Source organism: Ursus americanus, chromosome 14 (genome assembly GCF_024610735.1).
Source record: "Ursus americanus isolate L20-20 chromosome 14, mUrsAme1.1.p, whole genome shotgun sequence".
Lineage (NCBI taxonomy): Eukaryota > Metazoa > Chordata > Mammalia > Carnivora > Ursidae > Ursus > Ursus americanus.
In genome coordinates this window covers 14,067,826-14,088,838 of record NC_142140.1, presented here as the reverse complement: position 1 = coordinate 14,088,838, position 21,013 = coordinate 14,067,826, and the positions used below count along the sequence as shown (strand labels likewise).

The 21,013-nt window shown below is 39.0% G+C and overlaps 1 protein-coding gene across 2 annotated transcripts in view; it reads right to left on the bottom strand.

Moving 5' to 3' along the window:
* Positions 1–21,013, bottom strand: part of CRBN (cereblon) — a 24,491-nt gene extending 3,478 nt beyond the window's left edge. Inside the window, exons 1-9 of one of the 2 annotated variants that reach the window (XM_087866844.1) lie at positions 20,867–20,952; positions 19,488–19,637; positions 16,400–16,512; positions 15,573–15,775; positions 14,580–14,729; positions 10,500–10,659; positions 2,289–2,351; positions 997–1,081; positions 35–150 (exon numbers count right to left, since the gene is read on the bottom strand). In XM_087866844.1, coding sequence (XP_087722970.1) covers positions 35–150; positions 997–1,081; positions 2,289–2,351; positions 10,500–10,659; positions 14,580–14,729; positions 15,573–15,775; positions 16,400–16,483 — 861 coding nt within the window. In that variant the 5' untranslated portion in view covers positions 16,484–16,512; positions 19,488–19,637; positions 20,867–20,952. Of the gene's footprint in view, positions 1–34; positions 151–996; positions 1,082–2,288; positions 2,352–10,499; positions 10,660–14,579; positions 14,730–15,572; positions 15,776–16,399; positions 16,513–19,487; positions 19,638–20,866 lie in introns of both variants that reach the window. The other variant, XM_045808110.2, reaches the window with a different exon arrangement.

Genomic DNA, 21,013 nt, shown 5'->3' with positions numbered 1-21,013 from the left:
AAACAGGTGTCACAAACATGGTCGCTTTACTCACTTTATTCATGATATCTAGTTCACAGCGAAGTCGCTGGATGGCACTACCAATTTTAAGGAGCTGAATCCTTAATACATCATCAATAGGAAGACAAGCAGCTACTCTGTAAGAAAAATCTTAAAGACATGGTGGTTTTTCAAGTTTTGAAGCAGATAAGTATCAGATGACATATGAATAAGATGACAATGTCTTTCTGGAATAAACCCTCTCTACAGGGTTCCCAAAGAATGTATTTGACATAATTATAAACAATACTAAAATACACTAGCTAATCGAGTATATACTCTTAGGAAGTTCTAAAATCTTTTCCCATAATTGGTTTTAGAAATGTCTGTCTGTCTGTATTTATTTAGCTAGCTAGAGCTAGCAGCACAGGCGGGAAATTTTATTGAAGTGAAAGCACACTCTCAAGATGTGGGAGCAGTGAGCACCAGAGAGCTGAGCCTCGGGGTTTGGGTGGTTGTTTTTTTGTTGTTGTTTTTGGTCTTTTAAACATGAAAATCAAACCCATGGTGTAAGACGTCAATCTGCTAAAAGACTAGAAAAATGGCTACAGTAACTGTACTTAATAACCAGACAGATTATACATACATAAGATAAAGTCTTAGAACTAGGGTCCTTTTGAAAGCCATCTTAAAGTTCACAGAGAGAATCCTGACACTCATGTTTTTGAATGTGCCCCATTTACTGCAATTTGGTCTTTGGCCGTAACCACCCTGAATGCAGCCGATCTCGTCTGCAATTTGTTAACAGGAAAACTTTGCTTAAGACTGGAGTGCTCACAAAATTTAAGAACTTTGTTAAAATTACCTAAAAAAATACTCATTTTTTTTTAATGCTCAAAACACATGTGTATGCCTTTTGGAGCGAATAAAAATATTAAACTAAAATTTTTGGTTTCATTAAACAAAAATATTTAGTAAAACATCAAAGGCCACAGGAAGGAAGCTGACTTTTCATACCTATTGGATTTGAAGGAAGAGAATCATCTTTTAGATTTTCATCCCATTCACGTAGCTGTTTCTTGATTCTATCCATTAAAGTTTCCTTGTTTAAAGTAAAAGCAGCCATAATAAGGTTCACAGACGTTTTAGAACTTACTGCCAGATTTTCAACTCTTTAATAAAACTAACATATTAGTAGCAATTTAAGTCCTCTACTAAAATTTGAGCCCCAGTTTAAAAATGTCTGTTTTCTTATGCTCAGATGATCAAAGCCCCGGCTCGTGCGCCTAGCACTAGGTTGGCTTTCCAGGCCTCTCTCCTCCACGGTCTCTCTGCAGTGGCACGTGCTGCTGACTCACTGCCTTCTAGGTGTTCTCTGATCAACTGTGGAACTGGCCTCTCTTCTCCTTTCTAGAACAGCTTTTCTGACTCTGTTCGTAGGGACAGTGTCTCCTATAAACTTCATGAGCACTTGCTACCTACATACCTTACTTGGCACCTATTTAGTACACAACAGTGCCTGCTATCTTTTCACAAATGTATGCAAACAATACTTGTCTGCTGTGTTATCTGTAATGGCCCAAAGCTGCTACAGGACAGAGTAAACTGTAGCTTCCTTTAGACTTATGCTTGTGGTAAGTGTTCAACCTTCTGTGCTTAGTCTTCCCAAGCAAGATTCCGCATCTGGGGTGAGTCACTAAGGGAAATGACTAACATTTGTTGAATGCCTACTGTGTGCCAAGTACAATAACTATCAGTTATCCCCGTTTTTTAAATTCAATTTATTTAGGTGCCCCAAACCACAGAGGGGATGACAGAAAAGCTGCAAACACAGTCTTTGTGTCTAAAACCCAGATTCTTTGAACAATTCCAGTTTAAGTTTACAAGGCATGGTGATGCCGAAGTATTAAAATTTGAGGAGCAAAACACTTGTGGATGTAGTAGACTAACTGGGGATCAGGAGACAGTAAGTTCATACACTTGTTTAGGAAAAAAACCAAAACACTGTATGCGATTCTTTAATTTTCTAAATCTACCTACACTCACCACATTTCAAATCCTTAATAGATCCCAAAATGTCTCATCTTGTCCTGAATTTATAAGCCACTAGAAACTGGGAAAATGAAAAATTCTATAGATTAAAGGCAAAGTACATCCAATAGTATCTAATTCCTTCATGCTCTACCTAAATGTAAAGGATGGCATTAGTTCTGAAAATGAGATAGCACTGAGTATGAAAGCCGAGGTTTCATTCTAACGGCCCTTAATTATGACAAGGCTTACCGGAAAAAGAACAAGGTAACACTTACAGCGTCATATAAGGAATACAGCCAGCGAGGCCATGAAGTCAAATTTGCACAATGAAACTTTCTCTGAAAACAGAAAAAAAGTCACTTAAAAAACTCTATATAATTCTTATAGTGCAAAGAAAAATATCTGAAAATTGACTCTGGCCCTGGGAAAGATTTTTTAATTTCAAAAATATGGAACATTTTGTAGATAACCCTGTAACAGATGATTTTCTATTAAATTTGACAATCATGTTTTTATATCTTTCAATTTATATTGTAACTAGAATCCTCACTCTTACTGGCAAACTTTAAGTATAAAATTTCAATGCCAAGCAAACTTAGTAAAATTAAGAGAACTTGAAGAGTAACTAACTTCTGTTGATCACGTTATCTGCTTTTATACTATTGATTAGTTGCCCAGTATACGCAGTGAAAATTCAAAATATCCAAATGGTCTTTGTGTAAAAATTTAAATGGCTTTCAACTGAATTACCATGGAGGCAAACATAAGAAATTAAGCAATTCCAAGAAAACAATGATCATACGCTAGAGACTCAACATGACTAAGTCGCCCATTTCATAGAATTCAGGGAAAGGGGGAAACCACTGGGTATGTCTTCCAATCGTTGTATTTTAGAATCCAAATGAAAGTATGCCTAAACCCATAGAAAAATGTGAGTCGTACTTAAATTCCATTAGAATTTCTGTGTTTGATAAGAAGGCTCAATAATCATTAAGATGTCAGTTGTCAAAGCATATATTCAATGTAATAACAACAAGATTGGAATTTAGAAGCATATAAAGTTCATTTGGAAAAATAAATGTATAAAACCTACCAAGAAAGTCTGGAAAGAGAAGTGTTCTATAGCACAAAAAGATAAGACTGAGAGAATGCACTGCAGTAGTGCTGTTAACAGCAACGAACTGGAAACAACCCAAATGTCAAGGAACAATAAATACACTGTTGTGTACGAATATAGGAGAGGATATGCTGCACTTGATCAAGCAAGGCATATCAAACCCACGGAGGACGAAGGATGATTACATCTTTCTCAATGAAGAAAACAACCTCCATAGGTATAGATATTCCTACTTTTGTAAACTGTTGACATCGGGCATGACACAAGAAAAGCGGGTGGGAAAGGAGGGAGGCGGCTCAACATGGACTGTCCCAGAGTGGAACAAGAAGAGCAAGCTAGAAGACTTAACAAAATGAAAGGGAAAACCTATGCTTGCACCTGCAAGACCAATGGATGGGCAGGAAATGGGGAAGGTACACAGCACATGTAGGAAAGACCCGGGGGACTTAGTTATGAACTAACTCTTGTGCTGCAGAGCTCACATCCTACTCTCTCCGCAATGCTATGCTTGAAGACGTCCAGAATCTAAGATGAGACAATAATGTTCCCCTTCTGTGACAAATATGGGAACTTCAATTGTCAGGGACCAGGATGCTAAGAGGAGGTCAAGAGTTTGCTTTAGGGATGTTCAGTTTGGAGCTGCCTCTCAAGGGGTCATGATAATTACTTTTAAATATTTTAGGGAACTACTACATGGATGAGGACAGACTTGTTTTTCAAGGCTCAATAACCAATGGATTCTTTAACGAGAAAAATTTTTGTTTCAATATAATCCTTCTTGTATTTGAAGCTACTAAAATATAGGTCTGGGATGGCTTCCAAAGTGATTTACGCCAGAGGAGCTAGAACACAAGACACTTAAGTTACTCTCCCTAGTTCTTTATGTTTAAGATAAAAGACTAAGGCTGAGGATTTTTGTCACAGTTCCAATAAATACAACAGAATAAGCACACAGACTAAAACCATGGTAAAGCAGCCTATCAGGCGTCCCCGACTATTCAGTAATAGCAAAGGCAACCACTGCACGTCTTACAAAAATTCTCTGAGTTTGGCAGCATTATCCCCGTTCTAAAGATAAGGAAACAGGCACAGAAGGATAGTAAAACTTGCCCAAGGTCACAGTTCATAAATGGGGAGTCACTAGGCTGGGCATCCAGGGAGTCTGACTCTAACCATTATTCGAATATTTAAAAAATATTTTGAGCACCCAGTATGTGTCAGGCATTATCTTTAGGCATTTGGGGTATACCAGTGATTAAAACAAAAAAAGACTAAAATCACTGCCCTGTGGAGCATATATTTTAGTGCAGAGCAGCTTACTTTCTGGTGGCACACTCAGAATTACAAAACGACAAAAATCCAAAGAAGCTTTCATGTGGCTGACTGACACATACTACACACTCCCATTCAGTTATTAATATGCACTTAGAATGGTGTGAGAATGATCGTTTTTGCAATACGAAAGCATATAATTTTATTTGGCACCCATGTCAAGATAAAGAGAAACCAAACCAATTTATTCATCTATAAACATTCCTTCCCATGAGACCATAAGGTGAACAGAGCGTGGCCCGCTAGTCTACTAAGAGCAGCGCAGCGGGTCAGGACGCGTGCTTGGTGACTGTGACCAAGCTGCAATGCAGGTGTCTCAGTTCTGGGACTTTTTAAAGTGAGGCAGCCAATAAAATTCTTATCAGGATTATCTTGACAGATTCTAAAGTTCTATTTACGGATCAATTAAATATATTTATCCTAATATTTTGTGATGTGCTTTATACAGTCAACTATACAAACTGAAGAGAAATATACCAGAAAAGACTAGCTAGCTTGTACAGAGCAAATAATGCCCAAATTTAAGCCATTTCAGTATCTCAAACTTAAAAGTCCAATTTAGGCTTCTGGCACAACAGCAGAGGTTCCTGTCTTATAGCTGGGTAATAGTGATGGTAAGTTCTAGCAACGTATGGGCATTCTTCACACATATTAACATCATGACTTACTTCATAAAAGGGCTATACCTCAAAAAAATGTTAATACTAGCCCAAAAGTTAGGTGCTTAAAAATGACCAATGACTGATTCTCTAGTGAAGAAGTATTCACCCTGGGAACAGGATTTACTATTGAAAGCAGGCAGAAAGGCCCTTAAAATGAAATCTGTTACCTCAAGATAATCCATCACATTCTTCCATTTTTAAGCTTCATAACTATAGCTCCAGCTTTGCCTTCCAACAATGTGCAATACTAAAAAAATGTGAAACTCCCTTAAATGGCTCTTTGAAGTGCAATGAAATTGGAAGAGTAACGTAAAAGGCAAAACATGAATAGTAGGTCATCACCACTGATATAGTGACCAAAGGTGGTCATTTACTGTATTAAATCCCATCACAATCAGCAATGTAAATAATGAAAATAATCTACCCAAGTAATTCAAAAGCTACTAGTTTTTGTTTCCTCCTTCATTTACCAAACCCCTACTTGCTTGTAAGTGGAATGGAAGGATATGCTCTTTCCTGCTCTGAGAGTTCTAAACTCCTCATGGCAGATACACAACTACAAGGATAAGATGGACGCCTGGGAAATCACAACTCTGTCCACGGAAGTCCCTGACTACACAGAGCCTAAGATTCCAAGACTTTTTTCTTCTTTACTATAAAATAGGCAACAAATGTTATTGTTCTACTGCTCCTATTATTATTCTGAGACAAGACAAAAACAGATTCTGAAGTTCTTTGGAAAGGTGAAGCCACAGTAGCCACAAACACCTTGAAAAAAGAGAAGACCAGTAAGGGGGTTACCAGTCATATTTCTATTTACAAAAATTATAAATTGTCAACGGTTGTAACAGTATTGTAGAGGTACACAGACTGACAACAAAACAGAAGGAAAAGAAGAATCATCAATTTGGTGTATATGATATCTGGTCATATCAGTGACGGAAAATACGGACTTTTCAGAAAATGCTAACAGGACAATGGGGAGCCATCAAGAAGAAAAGTAGAATTGAATTCATACCAGGACAAACCGTATGTGGATAGAAACTTAAAAGTTTTGATTTCCTTAAAAGCAATGAAATCAACAATCAAAAGTAAAAGATCACATTTTTAATATTTTTTTTAAAAAATAAAGATTCCTCCGTACAGGGAAGTCATTTCTAGCTATAATTCAGAGTACAGAGGCATTAACAAAAAAAGGTAAATTCAACTACATAAGAAAAAAAACCTCTCTGTAATATGCCAGAGACCAAGTCAAAAGGGAAAATGCTTGGAACCTATTAATTATAGACAGGGTAAGTTTCCTGACATATGAAGAAGTCCTAAAAATCTACAATGGGGCAAATACAATGAACAGATATTTCCTCACTAACATAATGTAATAAAAAATAGTATAAAAAATAAATAAAATTGTACAAGTATCTTGGAATAAAAAAAAACAAAGGAAATACAAATTGCTATTTAACATAAAATGTTATACCTCGTTCATATCGAAAGAATTTCAAATTAAACCTCCAACAAGATTCTGTATTTTACTTGTCAGATCATCAAAAATTAAGCTGGACACTACACTGTCCGTGAAGCCGGGATCAGGGTACGTATAGGAACAACCTCCTCAGTAAGGCACTCCAAAAATCTCTGTCCCAATAACAAATGCAGCTTCCCTATCATCCCATGTCTCAAAATTTATCATATATCTATGTGTCTGAAAAGTCACTGTACACGGTCATCCTCAGGGGACTAGTTCTATATGTGATGGTGCAGCCCCGTGAGAGAACACTGTGCAGCTCCAGCAGCAACAAGGAAGCTGGGCTCCAAAAGCTGGTACAGAAGAATCTCTGTAAGAGAGGATAAGGTCCAGGACAGTATGTACCCTTTCACATAAGAGAACAGAACGCGATGAGAATATTTGTGTCTTTATAGAGAAACTCCGGCAGACTTGGAAACTAACATGCAAGCCCGCACTGGAGGGCCCTGCCCTTTGGAATCAGTGTTCAGTTCTTCCCTGTTCCGTATGAGCGTGGCTTATAAATTTAACAAGACTAGAAAGAAGAGCATCGATCACTTTCTTAATTTGTTTCCACATTTCAATTCTTTTTACATTTCATATTCAACTCTTTTCTGATGAACACAGTAGAGCCATATAAAGGAACGATATAGTCTGGGTAAGAAGGGAGTGCACTTAAAAACGTTTATGTCGGGGCGCCTGGGTGGCGCAGTCGTTAGGCGTCTGCCTTCGGCTCAGGGCGTGATCCCGGCGTCCTGGGATCGAGCCCCACATCAGGCTCCTCCGCTGGGAGCCTGCTTCTTCCTCTCCCACTCCCCCTGCTTGTGTTCCCTCTCTCGCTGGCTGTCTCTCTGTCAAATAAATATATAAAATCTTTAAAAAAAAAAGTTTATGTCATACTCCCAAGTAGGTTAAAGAAAAGTTTCCTCACTGTGAGAACCCCGCTATGATAAACACGGTGGGGAGTGAAAGGCACTGTGAGAGGAAATAAGTAAATATTAGTTTCAAAGATCAAATCACTGAATAAGGAACATTTCCAGATGGAAGTGAGTTCTGGAAGAGTGTAACGTGATGATAGTGGCCTAACTCCTTAGTGATTAGGGACACCTTCTCTGATGCAGCCCAGTCGGAATGGAAGATGACACAGGAATACCTGTGGAAGCTTAACTTTATGTCATCTGGAATGTGCAGTTCTCAATGGCAAATGTGAAGAGAAGTGTGCGCAAACAGTTTCAAGGTTCACTGAACAGGAAGACTACCCTCCGAGACCCTCTAAGTATCATTTCTACTGAAAAAGTGTGTGGCAACCTGATAAGCTTGGGCTGGCTTAGAATCCTGTAAGCATCTCCCAATTCTGACTACCTAACTACTTCACAGACCTGGAGACGAATGGATGCACTGCTTCAGATCCTGAGGGGAAGTACGAGGCAGATGTGAATCAACTCTAAGAAGAGAGGAGTGAATTGAGCCTTAGACCATGTAAAGACAAGCAGTGTAATGTGATCCAGGCCTGTGGTAAGTTAGCACCCGGCTAAAGGCGCGGTGAGCCGAACCACCGAGCAGGACCAACGCACGTGGAGCTCCTGCCAAGGGCATCAACCATCCCCTTTCCCTTCACTTTGTGAGCAGCTCAGAGCGGTCACCTGAAGTAGAACAGAGGTTTTAGGTCATCTGCAGTCCAAAATAGATCAGCTAGCAATTTTTCTTGGCCTAGTGATCTAGACCCAAATTTCACAAGCTAACAAACTTTACTCAAATTTTAAGCAAGGGAACACGTTTAACAATCTGAAAAATACATGGGATGAAGGGATTCTATTTCCTAAAACCTTTTATGCCTCTCTCCTTCCTTAGTACCTTCTGTTTAGTCCTTGGCAACTCTGAATACGAAAGTAACTGAATGCTAATGTTTGAGAGTCTAGAATTATTATTATTATTATTATTATTATTATTATTATTATTATTATTATTATTATTATTACTGGAGAAGTAAGACAATAGGGAAAAGAGGACCTGGTTCCAAACAAACATACGCTTCTTTGGTCTTTGCATGTCTGGCTCTCCTTGCTTGTGCTAAGCCAGTGACAGCCTTGTTGCAAAGGCCTAATCCGGAATTTACTGTGAACAGTAAAGCTAAGGTGCTTTAGCCACAGAACAGGAAGAATTCAATCAGTAATTCACACAAAAATTAGAATAAAAAAGCAGTCTTATTTGTTCAACTCATCACGTTTAGGTTTATGATGGCAAGATCCCACAGACAAGGACACAAACTAGCACAGAGCACTTAAGTCAGGAATGAACTACAGTCACGCTCACCCTATGCTTACCACTTCACAAAGCAAAGTTAGGATTTTTTAATCGGTAATTTTTAACAACCAATCTTAGTACAGAAGAATGATATAAATCAAAATACTTGGTATCTCCTACAAAAACAAGCCCATGGTTGAAATACACAACCGTCTAAATCCTGAGATGATAAATAGCAGCATCTTGACGCAGTTTCCTTGCCACGTAATATCTCAGTACCACCTAGTGCTGAACACACTAGGCATTAAACGACTTAAAAAATTCCAAAGTCACTCCCTGGAAGCCCATGTACCTCAGAGCTGACTCTGACATGCTTATTTCCACAGTGATATTTAAAATGACCATGATGACAAAATCTTCCACTGTTCTACCACTTAACTAAAACAAGGGTAAAGGTATATTTAAAGTGTCCCTATCAGGTCTGAAAAAAGAAGGATTGCCTAACTATACAAAAGTTGCCTATAAACTTAAGGCACTATCTGTTAAATCTTCAAAAATATCAGTGTCAAGGTGGCGTGGGAATCCTTAAGCAATCTAACACGCTTATTAGATTCTTCTTAGAAACACTCATTGAAACACAGAAAACCATGTCTCAGATTGTCCAACTGAGATCCTGATTAACAAGACCAAGAAGCCTATAGACACCTGGTTATGAGCCTGCTGCCCGCCCAGCAGCCATCCTCACAAGGCCCTCTCTGAAGACTGGATAAATTCTGCCTCAAGAACACTGACAGCAGTGGTACACTGACTATCTCAATTACCTATATTTATATCTAATTAGGATCCTATGCTAACTTACTCACAGTTAAAACCTGCACTACTTGACAAAGAATAGGGGCGATTAATGCACAATTTTTCAGGTTAAAATAGAAATTGTCTCCGTATTTTAAAAAGATAAACCTCAAAGAACCTATATTTCCTAAATTTAAAAACAGATAGTCGTTTCCTTTAGACAGGAATTTTATATTCAAAACTGATACACCTCAAAAATGAGTAGGAACAGGCTTCATCAATATTTTTCGAAGAGTGATCTAGCCAAAAGCATATGTGTAAGAATTAACGCCGAAACAAGCAGTGCTTTAACAGAGCACACAGTCTCAAGCCAATTTTTGTGGTGTCGACCACACTGTATAAAAAGATGGCTAAAAAGCTTTTCTTTCAGAAGTCCAGAAGAATTGAAACACACAATTACTATGAGCTATTCAAAACTCTTTGTGAAGGTAATGTGTTTGGATTCAAGAGCCAAACATCTGATATGATGGTAAGAGATTTAGGAAGAGATTCCTCCAGAACTAAAAATCACAGGCGATTAACCAATACACAACTGACAGGCATAATAGCAAGAACACCTTACAGTACTGTGACATTTTACTATTTTTGCAAACTGCTTTCACATAAATGGCTGCCCACGAAACTTTCAGAAGCTCTAGCTTTGATCAAATGCAGCGTAGTATTACCACAGAAGGTGTCTGGGGAACGAATTGGGAGACTTGTGTTCCTTGCTTAAATATAGGAAAAAAGCAACCTGTCTTCATTTTTTGAAGTGCATAAAAAATCAGTTTCTCACCTTCTGGTATTTCTGCCACCATTTACATGAATACTGGTCTTCCCATGAGACAGGTTTTGAAGGAAATATCTGGCATTTATTGAGGGATTCTAACTGAACTGCAGACATGGTTGAAGGCAACACACATTCAGGAAGAATTTGCACTTTAGCTTGCTGGATTCTAAAATAAAGAGAACCAAGCATGGTGTTCATTTTTAAAATAAACTAACTCAAACTATTAAGCTTCTAAACATTATGGGTCATTTTAAATACTAAGATTTTCAGTTTTCTTTTTTAAACATATCTATAGGATACTGATGTTGAGATGCAAGAATCTTCAGAAAATACTGTATTTCATAAATCATACCGAAGTTAAAATCAAAGATAACCTAAAGCATGGATTTTCAATCTCACTGTGAAATGCAAAGGGAGATTTGTATATTTCAGATAAATATAGTCTATTAATGAAACAAAATTTAAAAAATCAATATATAATCATCAACTACTACTTGATATTTCTAAATTAGTTTCTTAGACATTCTTAAATACCCTACCCCTCCCGCTCCCCATCTGCTGCCTGGCTCTTATACCTGTCCCTTCTCCTAAGTCTAATCTAACTGGAGGAGTGGGTAGGTAAAGGAACAGAAAATCAAGAACCCATTTATGTGGACAGTTAAAACAAGACTATAGAATTACATGTAGCCTGTATTTATATGTGCATTCTTTTTCTCCTTCTCAAACATTTAACTTGAAAGTGCAAAGAATCAAAACATGCATCATATTATCTTTTTTTAACCTAAAAATTACTTAAACTCCCATGAGAGTGAAGTCACCATTTCCAGATTGCTACTTGAGAATATCATTAACTACAAACATCTTATCATGAACAAATGCCAACAGGAACACTGTACCTATGAGCTATTTTCTTTTGAAGCATTTCTCCTAGAGTACAGGTCATGAAATGTAGAATGTATTAGTACAGTCAAATGCTGGAACAAATCATTATCAGATCATCGATAAAGTTCAATGTATTAAAGTCTGCTTCATTATTAATTATGTTTAGAAATTCTCAAGTGGTTTTTCATATTAATCACTACCTCGACCCACAAAAAGTTAGGAATGAAATTTTGATACTTTTACTTATTTATTAAAAGAAAATGGCTAACTTGGTTAGACTCATTCCACTAACTTCATTTCTTTCCTGCAAGCTCAAATTTATGTCTACATGACTTCCGAAAATGTTAAAAAACAAACATGTTCAAACTATATTCAAATGTCCTTATATTATTAGAACTCGTTAAAAACAAATAAAATCTCTATTCACCTGTCACATGAATACAAATACTTATCTTATTTTTAAGACAGAAGTGTGTACTATTCTATAGAAATGTTTAGAAATCTGATTCTTCTTTAAAAGTCATCAGCAACTAAATTATGAACGATGTTTAACTCAACTACCACGTAAGATTTTATTGTATTATGATAAAAACATCAATGTTCCTGAAAGATTGGCTCACTGATCCTTTTACTGATCAGTCTACGGTACCAGCTGTCTGAACTGCCTTGCGGGAATGAGCAATGCTCGCCACTGCTTTTGCTAGACATGCCTGGGGCCTGCTGTACACAAGGGCTAGTTCTCCCGCCAGCTGGGCTCTGTTCTTAACAAAACTACTTCTGTTTCTTTCCAACTTGTTTATAGTTGTTCTGTGATTACAGTGACATAATTTATATAAGTATTATAAAAACCAATGAAATGTGACTTAAATAAAATGGCCTTAATGAATAAAGTTGAGCAATAAAAACTGCTTTCAAATTAGGTTCAGACAGTTCTAATAATTCAGATGATTATTGGTTTCAGTAATGACAGGTAAGAGAACTTGTCCTGTAATTCCAAACAGGGTATGAATCTCCTCATCCTCTCTACATGCTAAGGAATCCTCAGGAATTTCTGAAAGGTTCTACAGTGATTCAATAACACACTTCTCTTTTTAATTAACTTTTCAAAAAAACACAAAAAACACTTTCATGTGTTCAGAAAATGCCAAATAGAGACTCTTAACTTAGAAAAGGTCAAAGGGAAGCACTGTAGTTTTTATATGAAGGATCTTTTACGTGAAAGACAGATGACTATCATCTAGCACCACCTGACTAGAGAAAAGGAAACTGGCTTGATTGCAAGGTGCTACGGAGGAGTTCTGGTAGAGAAGGAGCACTAGTCTGGAAGTCAGGGCACCCGAACCAACCAACTGTTGCTTACTAGCTGCATCACTTTAGGCAAATCACTTCATCTCTCTAGTACTTAGTTGTCTTATTTGGAAAAAAAGGAAACTACCCTACATTATCTCCAACTCACCATTTCTACTGAAGGGAGTTACAGGCCGGAGGGGCAAGGGAACCAGAGAAACCGCACTCCACGGAAGCCTTTTATATTAATAAAGACTCACCTCTGTGAGAGGTCTTAGCAGTGCGTCTATGGAATAATATAGAGAACCTGCCCTTGCCAAGTCTTGTCTAACCCTATCAGTTTCATGTTTCTCTTCACTAGAGTCAAACATATAGTCTTCGACCTGTTTTCAGTTAATGGTCTACTGCCATCTTGTGTTGAAAATAGTATTTCCACAATCAAAAGTCAAGAAAGCCTCAGAAACATACTTTTCTCCCAAGTCATTTTTCTTCCATGGTTCCTATAATATACTATTCACAAATAATCAAAATTTTATAAGCAGGAGGATAAGAAGTACTTTAAATATGGAACTGTTAGTGAAATCTGCAGTAACAAAACAGCTTGCTAATTATCACAATGCAGAGCTCTCAGGAAGACACTGTTTCATTCATTCACGCAGCATTTATGGTTCTAAGTGCAAAACATATGCAAGTGTTAGTCATTGTCCTCAGGCAGCTCATCTACTGAGGGAGACAGATACACAATCCTGTAACGACAGTACAGTGTGCTAATACCATGATAGTCTGCACCGTGAATGTTCTGGGGGGACCACTGAGGACTCTGGCACCTCATCTCTCATTTTTCTGTGCCTTCTCTATCCCCAAAGGGTTGCCTCACCTGTCCACTATACTTCCATAATTCAGCGATATCTGTGAATGTCCACCATGTGAACAAAACAAGACAAAACTTCTGAAGTTCCAGGTGTTCAGAAGATATTATCTGTTCAACACAGAGGTCAGATAACATTTTCAGCGTGGCTATAAAGAGACCAATCAACCAGGACTGGGTGAACCCCAAGAATCTGTATCCTTGTAACACTTCACAGGTGATTCTTATGTGCCAGATTTGAGAACCACTCCCTTAAGAGGTAACATGCAATCATCTGGACAAATGCTTATTTTGTTTTGCTTTGTTTTTAAAAGCGCAAAGTAAGGTGAACTGATTTTTTTTTTTGTTTTTGATGAGGTTAGTGGTACTTAAAAAGCTCGAACCATGAGAGCCATGCCAAAATAACTACTAAAACAATATACTCAGAGAATTTACAAACTATATGAGGTACAGAGACAACAAGCATTTATTGACCACCTGTTATATAGCTAATACATTTGTGGGTGATGTCGAATTCTCACCAGAGATGGGTGCTAACTGCACATGGTTTCTACAGCTCAGATGGAGCAGCTGGCAGGTGTAACCAGTGTGGTTTTCAAATATCACAGGAATGCTGCAAACACCACAGCTGTCCCGGTGCACACACAGCTCAGAAGCTGGTGGCCTCCCCACTCTGAAGAGAGGCCTTCAATCACAAAGAAGCCCTGTCCCCAGAGACAATGCATTTTGGGTTTATATTACTATTCTCAAACCTGGAGGGGCATGAGAATCACCTAGAAATCATGACAAATGATGCTGCAGCCTCACCCAAGGCGAAACCACTCTCTAGGGATGGGAGAGGAGGATGAAACTCAAGCTTCTATAGTTTTAAAACTTCCTATGTGGTTCTGATGCATAGCCGAGTTGGAAACCACTAGGCTATACATTCAAAGGAAAGAGAACTAATTCAAAGTTACAAAATATGAAGGGTCAATACAACAGAAAAAATATAAGAAAACTACCTCATTTAATGATGTACACACAGCTTTAAGATCTATGGTATTTCTTACCCATCTGACTGTGTTCTCAGCTCAAGGACTTTGAACCTTTGTCTTCCAATTGCTTTCACTTTCACTATTTCAATTCCGAAATCCTGTTCTTCTCGATAGGCATATATCTCTGCTGTTGTTCCAAACTGTGCTTCCCTCTCCTGGATATTACTTCCAAGATAAATTTTAAAAGGAAATAATTTTGAACATTTAATTTTAAATATGCAAAGTGGCAAAAGCAATACACACAATTGAAAAAAAAAAAACCTACAGCAGTTAGCACTTACTACAAAGCTATTATCATTTTATTTTGAAATCACATGGGGAATGCAGATATAGAAGAAGGCTTCAGAATTACAATTAGAGGAAAAAGAAAAAAAAATAGGTAAATAATAGATCTCTAGTCACTGAAAATGATCTAGGACTGATAGGGGTTTAAACTCTCATTTCCCAAATGAGACACTCTTTTACTTCAGTAGACCATCACTTCTGCTGCTTCATATTAGCAGCATTGTACTGGGGTGGGAAACCCTTGTATTCATTTCCTGCTTCTACCACTGATTTCCTTCAGTTGCCACCAGATACCTGAAATACCAGTTTGCCACTGGTCTATTACGGGACAACTTATGAACTCTGAGAGAGGGAAAAGAACAACCTACTCCTTTGTAAAAGTAATCCTTTACATTAAAATGTCAAAGCCCTCTCTCTTTAAATAATGATAGTGCTTGAAAATAAGATTCCGGAAATTTTTATTAGACATTAATGATTAAAAAAATTTCAAATACCAGAAAGTTTAATTGTGTGTGACAGTAAATGTCTGATCTGGATGGTAGTGAGAACAATAAAAATAATCCAACTTGCACTTTCAATCTTTTCATCAAAATTTCTTACCTCACATCCTTATCCAGTCTCCTGTGCATGCAAAATAATAGTCAGGTTTGGCTTTAACACTGACCTCTGCTGTGACTCGACATGAGAGAGAATGTGTTAAGCAAATTCATTCTAATATTTTACCTGTATGCAAGAACTGCAAAGGTTCTGTCTTTCTGAATTAAATTCCGCACCATACTGACTTCCTGAGGACGAAAAAGCTGAAGAGGTAAGGTCTGCCCAGGAATCAGGATCATCATCACCTGCGGCAGAACTGGAATAACCTGACAGCTGTCGTCATCATGCAAAGTCCTGCCGTGAAATTCTTCCATATCAGCACCCAGATACTATTTAAGAACACACACAGATATACTGTCATTGTAGATATGTAATAAAAATACAAGCTCAACAGACTACAGAGCAAATCAGATTAAAAGAAATATAAACAGAAGATACAAATATTTATTTAAATAATATGCCGGGTGTATCAGCATCCCACATGAAAACCAAATTCTGATTCTTATGAGTGGAAGTTCTATTATCTTGTGAAGAATGTCTCACAAACAAATTCAAGAGCATTTTTTAGTTCAAAATATTTTTCTTTGACTACGATAAGAAACATCTCTACGTCCAAATATCACAAATGACAACTATAAAACGTTAGCACGTTAACCAACACCCTGGTACCAAGTAGTGCAGAGAGTAAGAAGTATTTGAGTAGCTCCATTACTAGTAGACACATATGGAGGGTGACAATTCTTCAAAGAATTACTCTAGGACATAGCATCAAACTGCTTGAAAATTAGAGTTAAGTATGCGTATCTTGTGGCAAATAGCCCATGTCCTCATCCACAATTCCTACTGTGAGGGAATATGCAATAAGGCTAACCTCAGTCACTTGCTGTAAGGAACCTCCACCTACGGCTACACGTATCTATCTGTTGTATAAGATCTGTTATTACATTACATACTGTATGTGACGTTGGCAGACTGGTGTCAAAATTTATGACATTTGGTTTTTTGGCTTCTTTGCTATCCTGGTCTTCAACTTCCATTTCAATTTCATCTTCTTCCTCACTCTCTGCTGTAAAAGATTATGAGAAAAAAAATGGATGCAAGAAAATGTCAAAGCGATGTTCCCCTTCAAATGTATAAATCCTTCATGAGGATTCTGGGCCCACGAGAAGAGGGCTTCTTCTGAACACCACTTGTATGTGGTGATCTCTACAGCCTGTGAAGAGGCAGCCAGAGGGCTGGGGTCTATGCCGGGCTCTGTCACTAAGCAATTTTTTTTTTTTTGCAGAACAGGTTAAGATTTACATAAAGACTGCAAAGATAGTACAGAGATTTCCTTTTCCTATAGATCTCTCCTCCACTTCCCCTACATATAATATCTTCTATCAGTATAGTATAGTTGTCTAAGCAATCAGTGTTGGCACATCATTAAACTCGACATTTTATTTGGATTTCCTTGTTCTCACCTACTACCCTTGTTCTGTTTCAGGATCCCATCCATGCTAGCACGTGACATTGAGTTGTCACGTCTCCTTAGCCTCCTTGGGGCTGGTTTCTCAAACCTTCCTTGTTTGTCATGGCCTTGACAGTTATGAGGAGTACTAGTTTGGCATTTTATACAGTGTCCCTCAATTAGAATTTGATATATTTCTCATGATTACACTGAGGTTATGTACTTCGGGGAGAACACCACAAGGGGTTAAGGGCTGTGTTCATCACATCATATCAAGGGTGCATACTATCAATATGACTTATCACTGCTGATGCTGACATAATCACCCGCCTGAGGTATTCTCTGTCAGGTTTCTCTACTGCAAAGTTACTTTTTTCCTCCTTTCTACATTGTACTCTCCAGAAGCCAATTACGCAGCACAACTCACACTTAAGAGGTGAGGGATTATGCTCCCTTCTCCGTGAAGAGCAAGTATCTACATAAATTATTTAAATTCTTAAGTGAGGGAGATTTGTTCCACCACACCCCCCCACCGCTCTCTGTCAGTAGTAACTAACTTAGAGACCTCAGACAACACATTTCACCTGATTATGCCTTAGTTTCCACATCGGAAAAATAACAGGCAGGAACAAGACAATCTCTGTTTCTTTCAAACTCTTAACTTTAAAGAGTTCTTACAGAAGATCGGAAGAAGGAAGGGAGGGAGGGAGGAAAGAAGAAAGGCAGGCAGGCAGACCTTTTAGTTAAAATGGAAAAAGATAACATTACTACCCAGCAAAAACACTTCCACAGCAGGAACATCACTTCCTTGGCTGTCACTAAAAAAATGAAATGTCTGTAAGCATTTTCATTCCAATTTTGCTTTGGAATTTTAAATTTAAAAATAAAGTTTGCATGGAACATAAAACATATTTTAAAGCTAATGTCTTAGAAAACTTTCCCCACACACAATTTTTAAATTATGAAAACTAAGCTGATATACTTTAAAAACTTGATATTATTTTTTATTTTTTTTAAAGAATTTATTTATTTATTTGGCAGAGAGAGAGAAGCCAGCAAGAGAGGGAACACAAACAGGGGGAGTGGGAGAGGAAGAAGCAGGCTCCTAGCAGAGCAGGGAGCCTGATGCGGGGCTCGATCCCAGGACTCTGGGATCACGCCCTGAGCCGAAGGCAGACGCTTAACGACTGAGCCACCCAGGCGCCCCTAAAAACTTGATATTATTAATAGAAAGTTAGAAAAGCTATACCAAATAGGTGCTATTCTACTAAATAGGAGTCTGTCCTGTTAATGCCAGCTGTGGGTAAAATTCCTACCCTAGATCAGCAATTCTCCACCAGGGGTGATTTTTGCCCCTCAAGCTATATTTGGAAATGTCTGGAAATATATTTGGTTGTCACAACTAGGAAAGCCCTACTGGCACCTAGTGGGCAGAGGCCAGAGATGCTGCTAAATATCCGACAAGGATGCATCCTGCAGGATAGTCCCCCACAACAAAGACTTTTCCAGCCCCCAAAATCAAAAGTGTTGAGGTTAAGAAATCCTGGCCTAAACAAACTGAATCTCAATTTTGACCTCGTATTTCATGTAAAGGCCCCAAATACACTTCTAAACAGATAAAATGTCATTACAAAATTGTCATTTTCTTTTGTGTATGTCACTATTTAAATCAAATTACCTCCAGCTAGGGTCCTGACAAGAAAAAAACAAATGTTTTTCAATATAGTGACTGCTTTGGATTTTCTATTAAATCTCAGGAATTCCTAGATACAGGGATTGGTCAAAGAGAGTAACATAATTATTTCAACTTATATTTAAATGGTCAGTGGTCTAACACTTCATACATATTTTTGCTAAGAACAGGGAAGTTTCACCAAAAGTAACAACAACAAAAATATCAACCAATTTCCTTATATACAGTAGCCTTTCTCATAAATACGTCCAAAAGCCACTTCCCTCTACTCGACTGCTTATTTATTAACGTTTCCTTTGGCCAAGAAGGATTCTTTGCATCTTAAATGTTAAACTATTTCCTTAGCACTTAAAGAGTATTGCTCTTCAAAACAACTCACACTACACAGATCTAAGGATCCAATGTTTCTTTACAAATAAAACTCGTATGATTTAGAAAAGCTTTATTATTATATCTACCACCTCTCTGGGCCTTCTCACTCCTGGTTCTTTCTTTTTTTAAAGATTTATTTATTTATTTGAGAGAGAGTGCGTGTGCATGCGAGCTGGGGGCTGCGGGGGGGGGGGAGAGAATCTTCAAGCAACTCCCCGCTGAGCACGCAGCTGATGTGGGGGCTCGATCCCAGGACCCCGAGATCATGACCCAAGCAGAAATCAAGAGTCTGCAGCTTAACCGACTGAGCCACCCAGATACCCCCTCACTTCCGATTTTTTTCAACAAAACACACAGTGTTCGGAATTACCAGGGTGAAGTCTGATGACTCATCTCACGCAGAAGCACCACATGAATGCAAACAGAACATCAGTAACCTCCCTGAAACACTGGATTTGGCACAGAGTGGGGCTGACGTCTCTGAAATAAACAGCTCAGCTCTTCAGTCAAAGGCTGACACACTTACCTTTATGTCAATTCAGCTAGGTTGGCTTCAGGAACAACCACCGACTCTGACTCTGGTTTATTTTTACATAAAACGTCCCTTCTATATGGTGGGCATGCATTCAGTCTTCTCCTCCTTCAAGGCACACAACTCCCAGGGGACAAATTAATCCTTCAAGAAAAGCTTTCCTTGGGGAACTCCCCGTAACCCACAACTGTTTCTTGCAACCCACAGAAAAAAGCCCCCACCCACTGGCAAGAGACGCAAGCTTCCTAACAAATTAGACTCAACCTACCTCCTCGGACTTCTCTTCCACAACCCCATCCTAAGTGTATACTTTCGGATATCTCCAAATCCATTTCACAATGCTTTACCTCAATCCCTCTTAAGGACAATAACAGCATTAATTTATCAGGTCCTAAATCAACTACCTTTTGCCTCATAGAGATTATAAACCTCCTCAAGTACCAGACTGTGTATCATACCCCTTTTCAAGTCCACAACACCTAACTGGCACACACTGAAGGAACTCAGCTAACAGTCCCAGTTTGTCTGAGAGCCTCTTGAAAAGCATCACTTCTATAGCCTTCCATGACAAATTTGTACAATTAATTCATGCATTTTTTTCCTGCCCAGAATTCTAATATAAAGCCAAGGTGTAAACTTTCGTGAAATACAAAAGAAAATAGAAAACTGAATTCAACATCGCACTCCTAAATCTCTCTAATCCAGCATATTCTACTACCTGCTTGAGCTACATGCCTTGAGAAAAACATACCCATACTGTCTTGGCAGTGAAGTGGTTAAGCGACACTGGCTATACTGACAGAAAGAATTGCAGTTCCGGCTCTGCAACTGTGTCACCTTGGGCAAGTCACTGAACTAATCCGCTAATCCATTTCTCACCTACCAAATGGGGATCAGAAAAGTTATGTGGGGAGGATTAAACAGAGAAATGCATGCAAAGCGCTTACTGCAGGGCCCCTGATATGGTAAGTGCTTAATACTTGTTAGCTGTCACTCTTATTAAACAGAAGTCCAGAAAAGTAACGGCTGCTAACCTGTCAGGGTCCCGCATATCCCCTCCCTCCTTCCCCCTCAGTTTTAAGCCGTTTCCTTGGAGCCAAGTTCTGGACACACAATGGACGGAGAGGGAAGGGTCTCTGCCCTTGGGAGCAGACTCCTCCCCGATCCAAAACCCTCGCCCATAGCTTGGGGCGACCCGGCGAGAGAGAAATGCGCCGGGACCCGGTCGCTGGCCAGAGGCCTGACGTGCGGCCCCTTCCCGGAGCGCCCCGGCAGGCCTCGGTGCCCCCCGCCCGTCTCCCTAGCCCTGCCGCGCCGCTCAAGGCTCGAGCCTCTTCCCGTCCCGCCGCCGGGGACCGGCCCCGGGAGGTTACCAGGGAGGAGCGGCAGGTGGTTGCCCATGTTGTGCGCAGCGTCCTGCGGGTCTCTCTCGTCGGCCATGTCTGTTTACCCGCAGAGGAGGCTGGGACAGGGCGGCACCCGGGCAGCCCGGGGAGAGTTCGCACCGCGCCGACGCAGCC